Source organism: Phalacrocorax aristotelis, chromosome 2 (genome assembly GCF_949628215.1).
Source record: "Phalacrocorax aristotelis chromosome 2, bGulAri2.1, whole genome shotgun sequence".
Lineage (NCBI taxonomy): Eukaryota > Metazoa > Chordata > Aves > Suliformes > Phalacrocoracidae > Phalacrocorax > Phalacrocorax aristotelis.
Genome location: NC_134277.1, coordinates 54969064 through 54977241, shown reverse-complemented (window position 1 = coordinate 54977241; position 8178 = coordinate 54969064). Strand labels below are relative to the sequence as shown.

The window sequence follows — 8178 nt, the reverse complement described above, 5'->3', positions numbered from 1 at the left end:
TAAAACCACATTTGCATGCATTGAGTTTAGCACCACTTACACTGAAATTTTGTCTGGTTGAAATTTTGCCTTACTGGTAAATAAATTGACAATTGTATAATGCTTTGACCACTTAAATTAATAGATGTCTTTAGATATCATAACAGATTATCTTCCTGCATGCCCTATGCCATTCCTACCTTTTGAGTTTACATTTTGTATGCATGACCTTACAGTACTTTCGTATGCAGACTGCCCAGCAATTGCATCTACAAGCAAAAATCAAAAGTAGACATCAGTGGAGCACATTAGAAATTTTGGCTTCTCACTTGTATTTAGATGAGTTTATAAACACATATGATTCTGTTCCTAATATCCTTAAAAAAGCCATAGGCCTTTTAAGAGTGAGGTGGTGCAAACAGAAATACCAGTATTCTGGAGATGTAGCTCTACAAAGAGACAGTGAACATAAAAGCCAATTTCTATTCCACGGTACTGGCCCCTGGTCCTGCGGGAGGAACCCATGTCAGACTGTCAGACCCAGGAGCTGTGAAGGGAAGCTTAATCCACCCTTATACCTGACATCCTGAAGAATCCTGAAAAGACACACAGACTGGACAGATGGACAAGTAGCAGCAAAATTAGACAGCACGTTCCAGAAACAAAACAACTGCTTTTGATGGACCATTTGTGCTTATTCTTACAGGTGCAATGATCCTGTAAAATGCAAGCTGTGTATTTACAACCATGAGAAACATTGCCATGAGCTTTGGGTTCTTCTAAGCTGTCAAGTCCTTTCCAGCCTTCAAAGTAAGCTTTAGGCCCCCATGTGGTCTTAGGGTCTGAGACAAAGTTATACGTAACCCAGGTTTGTTTTTCTGTATTCTGTTTAGCCTGGAGAAAAGAAAGCTTAAAGGGATCTTATCAATGTATAGAAATGTCTGATGGGAGTAGCAAAGAAGAGTAAGCCAGGCTCTTCCCAGTGGTATCCACTGACAGGACAAGAGGCAATAGGCACAAACTGAAATACATTAAATGCCACTTACAAGTTAGAAAACAAGTTTTTACTCCTGAGCACTGGCACAGATAGTCCAGAGAGGTTGTAGAGTCTCCATCCTTGGAGATTTTCAAAACCAAACTGGACACAGCCCTGAGTAACCTGCTCTGAGGGACCTTATTTGGACTGATCAACTCTAGAGGTGCCATCCAGCCTCAGTGATTCTGTGACTATAACCCAGGATGCATACCAAGTGATGCTTAGCAGGCCCATGAGAGATCAGGAGAAAAGTTTGGTGTAAAGGGAGGAGTACATGCAAAAGAATAGTGAGGGATTGGCCAGAAGGACTTGTGCTGGCCAGGTACCTGAGCCACAGAAGTGATCAACAGGCCCAACAAGGAGAATGAAGGTGGAGACATGAGCGATCCAGAACCAAATTTGCTTTACGAACCCAACTGTCTACCTCATGACCTAAAGAATTGGAAAGGTCCATTTAAGCTGCTGAGCCCCAACTCCTCCTCCCCTCTCCTCCCCTTCCTCCTCCATCTCTGCTCTGGCTGCTGCAATTGCCCTTGAGGACTTTGGAGACAACCTTCCTTTCCAATCCCTGTTCGTGTAGACATGGAAATACACAAAATATAAGGAATGAATACTCAAGAGTCTCTCTATGCCTCACTCACTGTGGATTTTAACAGTCAGATTTTTAATTCAGACTTTAATCCTTTTCTAAAAAAATAAACAAGCAACTCTCAGAAAACAGAGCACCAGACTTTCTTGCCATAGCAGAGCAATCCAGTGATTAGAGCAAAGACTCAATTCACAAATGGGCTAAACAGAAAAAGAAGCTAAATTTGCAAGTGTTGATAGTTGCAACAAGTAATCCATAACACGTCTAAATGGCATCATAGGTCTGAGGTCATAAGACTTTCCAAGAGGGACAGATTACTCAGACTTATTTCTATGCTGGCAACAAGTGGTTATCTCAGAAATCATCAATGTAGAAAAAGGTCAAGTGCATCGCAAAGCCAGACCTCCCCCAAATAACACAGAGTTAATTTTTGAACCTCACACTTGGAAAATCTCCCTTTGGTGTACACTAGATGTCAGGGTTGGACTGAGAGGATGAGCCCGTCATCTCCATATCGCTCAGCCCTGCGCACCAGGCCGGATACCATCAGCACAACTAGTTTTGCTTAGGAATTATTTTTGTGAAGTATCCGATATTTACAAGGAGCAGTTTGCACAAACATCCTCTCGCCCACTTTGCAGTACTTCATTTAGGCCAAAAGCCCCAGGCACTGGAAGAGGGAAGAGACATCCTGAGATATCTTTCCAATACCGGTGAGTATGTGCCAGCATTCTTCACCTTCCCCAGCTCCAGAAAAAAAAAAAAACAACACCAAAACCCCTGTAAACCACTTAGGTGAACAGACACTTTCTAGAGGGGACTCTAATAGACAGCAACTTGGCACAGCATGGACTTGGCTGGAGAAAAAAAGTGAGAGCAAAGAGGAACCTGATCAGAACTACATTAAATTTGTAGGAACCATATACACTCCCCATGACGCCTCGGGCAGGTCATTTCATTTCTCTGTGCCTTGACTACACAGCAGTAAATTCAAGATGGCAACTTATCTACGTTTCACAGCAAAGGAGAGAGTGTGGACCAGGAGAGCAAAGGCAAAAATCACTCCCTTTGTGAGATGCTAGTGACACAAAAACAATAACCCAATAAACTGTCAGTAATAATGAAAGGCAAAGAAAAAAAGAGGTTCCCCTTTTAACTTCTGCAAGTGACCCAGTGCTGTGCACTTGTCCAGAGTACAGTCAGGTAAGACTCTGTTAGGTAAAGTGTAACCAAAGGTGTCCTACAGGGAAGGAAATGACACAGACAGAAAATGTGTTTGGAAGGATAGTATAATTTTGCATTTCTATACAATATGTGTAAACATTTCAGGGTATTCTACAAGCAAAATACAGTTCTCAGGGAATTCCTAGAGATATATCACTTTTCATAAGCAGGAGGTTTGAAGTGCATTCCTCTTTGCTTTTGGTTTAGGCAGTGACCCAGCCCGGCTGGCTGCTGGAGTCACAAGCTCTGATGGTGGCTGAGGTCAATGCCACAAACATGAACCACAGGGTAAAACAGACAAAAATAACTGAAACAAGGTGACATCAGAGCACTTGGGCAGTGGAGATGTCTAGCAAAACACTGTGGAAAGGTGTCAGACCTCAGGGCGAGTGTGCCTGGAATTGCAGTGATCCTGTCTAAGGAAGTGAGGGGCATCCGTAACACTGGAAAAACACCCCGGCTCTTTTTGTGCAACAACCAGCCATGATTTTAATGTACCTGTCACACAGCAGTCCTACATATGCTGGCTGGTGCAGTTTTGGTGTTGGACATAGTCACAAACCTGTATTGTATAACAGAATGCAAATTCACAGTGAGTGAACTTTTAGAAAAAAAATAATAGATTTGGTAGGTAGCAAGGATACTTATAACAGTGAGGGATCAGCCTAGTTTTTATAGAAGAAATTTTGCCTCACAAATCTTTGAGGCTTCCTTGGAGAAGCCAGTAATAGTATGCAGTTCTCCATTTTGACAAGATCCTGATCCAAAGGCTGTCAAAGCTACTGAGCTGTCATGGATTGAAAGAATATTGTAACATGTGATATTAAGATGTGTAAATAACTGGTTAACAACGTGAGAAAGAATAAAAAAACAAAGAGTGGGATGAAATGGTCAGCATTTATAGTAAAGAAACATTGTCCTCTCTGATGTTCAACGTGCTTATCCAGAAGATATGATTTGGAAAAGATGTTGATGGAAGAAGAAAACAAGCAGGGAACAGTAATGAAGGATTGAAGGATGTAATGTTAAAAAAAAAAAAAAAAAGGAAGAAGAAGCAGCAGCAGCAGAAGAAGCAGCAGCAGCTTACTTCAGTGGAATTGGCAAAAACACCAATTCAATGCTGGTAAGTGCAGAACAATGCATATAGGGAGAGGCAACCTCAACTCCCCAACTCCTTACATGCATTTGGGCTATAAATTAATTAGGATTTTTTATAGATAATTCTACAGAAGCTACTACTCAGTGCTCAAGGAGGTTCAAAAAGGGAAGTACAACTTTAAAAACTACTCAGAAAGGCATGGAAGATGAAACAGAAGGTGTCATTACATATATTATGAATTTCTGGTATACCTGCACCTTGAGTACTCTGTGCAGTGCTCACCCTCTCCTTTCAAAAAGAGATTAAAAGAAAAAGGTATAGAGAAAAGCAGTAAGGAAGATAAAAAGTACAGTAGGTCTGCTTGCGAGGAGACTACAAGCAAGGCAGACCTCGCTGGCCTGGAAAGGGAGAGCTGAGGTGGTATGTAAATCAGCAGGGGCCTGGAGAAAATATGCAGAGTTATTTGCCACTGTTTCTCATGGTGTAAAATCTGGGGGCAAGAGGAACTTTTTCAGCGGGGGCATGTTCAGCTGTGAAACTCAGGCCCACGGGACACTCTGTGCACCAAAGGAACACATGGGATCAAACTCAACTAAATTAATACAAACAACGATATTTAACATTCATCAGAGTTCATGCAAAGAACAATTTTAATGCTGTGCTATGTCTTCTTTTTCCAGTGAGTGAAGAGAGAGGACTCTTTGTCCTCAAGCCTCCTACCTTCCTCCTCCTGAATACGTATCACACTATGACGGGAGGACATTTATTGTCAGTACAGCTAGGCAAGAAAAAACTTTCCCATGCTCTCTGAAACAGGAGTTGTTGTGTTACCTGTGTTTGGCCGAAGAAAACATTGAGAAGTCTATAAGGAGGCCAACAGTCTAGGAAAGCACTGGCTTCTTTAATTTGACAGGAGATGGTGGTATCTAATTACTTCTTGTAAAGTAACAGCCCAATATTTTAGTACTAAGTGGGCATATGCTGCAATAATAAGGCGGCTATTGAGAACATGTCTAACAAAATGCCCATTATATTGTTTAGCTAAGTCATACACTTGCTTCTATCTAGAATTGCAGCTGCTGTACAACACAGCATGGCCTGTGCAATGGTTACACTATGTCCTCCGTCCACCTGTGAGGAGTGTCATTCAAGAAGATGCCTCTTTATCTCTTCTGCTATTTCCTATTCCAGCTCTGGGAAATATGTTGGATCTTCTTCATCCTTCCCCTCTGGTCAAGCACCTTACATCTCACAGGATGTTCCTCCGATTTCTTGTGGAAGGCTGGGAAATAATCTGCTGAGCTGTGAGTGGGCCTCCTAGTGTGACGCAGCTGAGGTTTGATGGCTGGCAGTGACAAAGGAAGAACAGGATGGTTACCATGCCTAGCGTTGACCCACTAGTGGACAAGACGTGAGTTCATCAGAAGCAGAATTCCATCCCACTTGGCACAGCCTGTCTGCAAAGCAGGGTTCCTCAGCCTGAGAGCCAGGACTCTTTTGGGTCAATGGGTGGTTACAGAGGGTTAGGAAAAGGTTTAGGAAAAAAAATATGAAAATATAAATCATAAATATAGATGTAAAACTCTAGAATGAAACATAGGCATCTCCAAAATTGAAATTTGAGCAATTAAGCACTTCAGAATACTTGATCTTGAAATCATGCCCTTATTCAGACATCCCAGAAGACTACACCAACACGGTGAATCCCAAGGAACATTCTCAAGGTTAGGAAACAACAGTTGAGACAGAAGATGAAAGTGCCAAAAGACTAAATGAAAAAGCAACTTCATACTTACCTATCTACATGTAGATAGCTGTCGTGGTTTAACCCTAGCCAGCAACTAAGCACCACACAGATGCTTGCTCGCCCTCCCCTGCCCAGTGGGGTGGGGGAGAGAATTGCCAGGGCAAAAGTAAGAAAACTTGTGGGTTAAGAACTATTTAATAATTGAAATACAATAACAACAACAACAACAACAACAATATCGTAGTCAAAAGGAAAAGAAAAAAAAAAAAAAAGAGAGGAACAAAACCCAGGAAAAACAAGTGATGCAACCACTCACCACCTGCCAACTGATAACCAACCTGTCCCCAAGCAGCAATCGCTGCCCCCCAGCCAACTCTCCCCAGTTTATATTCTGAACATGATGTCATACAGTATGGAATATCCCTTTGGTCAGTTGGGGTCAGCTGTCCCAGCTATGCTCCCTCCCAGCTTCTTGTGCACCTGGCAGAGCATGGGAACCTGAAAAAACTTCTTGACTTAGTGTAAGCTCTGCTCAGCAACAACTAAAACATCAGTGTATCAGTATTATTCTCACACTAAATCCAAAACACAGCACTATACCAGCTACTAGGAAGAAAATTAACTCTATCCCAGCCAAAATCAGGCCAATAGCTAAACACCTCACTGTTTTCAAAATGTCATTGAACAAGGTCACTTTAAGGCAATAAATCTGGATTGAGATCACATTTCCCAGAATTCAGGAATACATGGATCTGACAGGTTTCGTATGATTTCCCAGGAAACTACAGGCCATTGTGAAAGTCACAGGAGGGCTTACATATGAATCTGTCTATTCTCAACTTCTTGACTATGTTTATTTGAATCTATGTCTTGCTTTCTTACATCTTTACATGAGTAGAATCAAAAATTAAACATGACTATGATCAAAATATTCGTCTTACGCTTAGTTATTATTTGAAAAATAACCAAGTGGTAAGTCAATAATTAGCATGATAAGCACTTTAAAAGAAAAGTCATTGCTCTCAGCATGAATCCTAAGAAGCGGAAAAGATTCCCCTGTGTGAACTGAGCAGCAAATGCTAGAACAGTCACACTCTCATCTTGTTAACTCCTTGAGTGATTAATTGTACTCTAAAATGTTATGGATTTCATAAACTTTAGAAATACACATCTAGATTTCTGCATAGTCATAGTCTTTCCTGTTCTCAACTAGACTAGATTGACATTCATTAAAAGATTGAAAAATATCCAGGTGAGTTACTGTTCTTTGAAGCATACTCACTTTTCAGATTAATTCCATTTTCTGTACTCAGCACGGACTCAGCCAAACTGTTATTGGATTTTCCATTGCTCAGCATGGGGGAATGTTCATTGTTAACTGGAATTTTACAGGAGTTGTTGCCAGCAGAGATGACTTGCCTAATAGGTTTAAGGGGGTTTATCCAGAACACTGACAGTGCTGTTTATCATCCTCATCCAGGAGTTGATAAAAGGGATCTATGATATTTAATTTCTTCAGGCTTTAGTGACTCAAAGTGATGGGGAGAAGACTCTTTCTCGGCACTCTAGAGTTCTGTTCCCAGGTTTCTCATTGACTTCTTGGGTGACCTGGACCATAACATTCACCCCAGCTTCTCCACATGTAAAACAGGAATAAAAATGAGAATCCTTACTTCACAGGGTTTTTGTGGACTTCAGTAGGTTATGATTCTCAGGAGCTTCATGCATGGAGTGATGCAAGTATTACAAGTTTATAACCTTGATGCCACTTACAGAACAGCAGGCCATGCAAACCTCAGATTTGGCTAGGACAGCAACCTTCCTCTTATCGTTTCTTTGATATGACTCTGATTCCTGAGAGAGGGCAGGACTACTTCTAGCTGCTTGGTGTAAACACCTGCCCTATGTCACCATTATGCCTTGGTTTGCTTAAGATATAATGGTCATCACAGATGAAAGAATGAATGCCAGAGCTGACACATAGTAGACAAATGCAAAAGAAAAATGAATATAGACTGCTGGGAAGATGTCACCCTGCACTAGCCCTCAGGTTCTGCTTGCAGCACCACAGTTATGGGCTGCCAACCGCATACCTCCCTCTGCCCTTCCTAACGGATGCACACCTTTAACTGATGTCTGTATTTTCAAAGAGCTCTGCCAAGCAGAAGGGAGTGTGAAGCTTGTAATTCTGCTTCTAAGTTTTTGGTAAAAGCCTGTAGGTTGGATCTGATGCGCCTTAGGTTTAACTACAGGTATTGTGTCAAAGTGGAGTAGGAGCTGAGGATATCTGCAAGTATATTTACAGCAGACCAACTAACAGGTTTCAGAGAACAATGCAACTTGTACAATGCTTATATGAAGGAAAAAGAATTGTTCATTTCTCCATCCCTCTTGCCCCTGCCATGCGTAATACAAAAGCAGTCTACTACACTCCATGCAACTCCAATTAGATTAATAGCTTGAGGGACTACACCAGAAGATATTATTTTTTACTAGCAGTGACG

The 8178-nt window shown here is 41.5% G+C and overlaps 1 protein-coding gene across 4 annotated transcripts in view; it reads right to left on the bottom strand.

Annotated features, from left to right (window-relative positions):
- PDE1C (phosphodiesterase 1C) overlaps positions 1-8178 on the bottom strand; it is a 346739-nt gene that overhangs the window by 19925 nt on the left and 318636 nt on the right. The window contains exon 19 of one of the 4 annotated variants that reach the window (XM_075083633.1): positions 2640-5272. The exons of 2 other annotated variants lie outside the window; for them this stretch is intronic. In XM_075083633.1, coding sequence (XP_074939734.1) covers positions 5103-5272 — 170 coding nt within the window. In that variant the 3' untranslated portion in view covers positions 2640-5102. Of the gene's footprint in view, positions 1-2639; positions 5273-8178 lie in introns of those variants that run through there. One more of the 4 variants, XM_075083628.1, reaches the window with a different exon arrangement.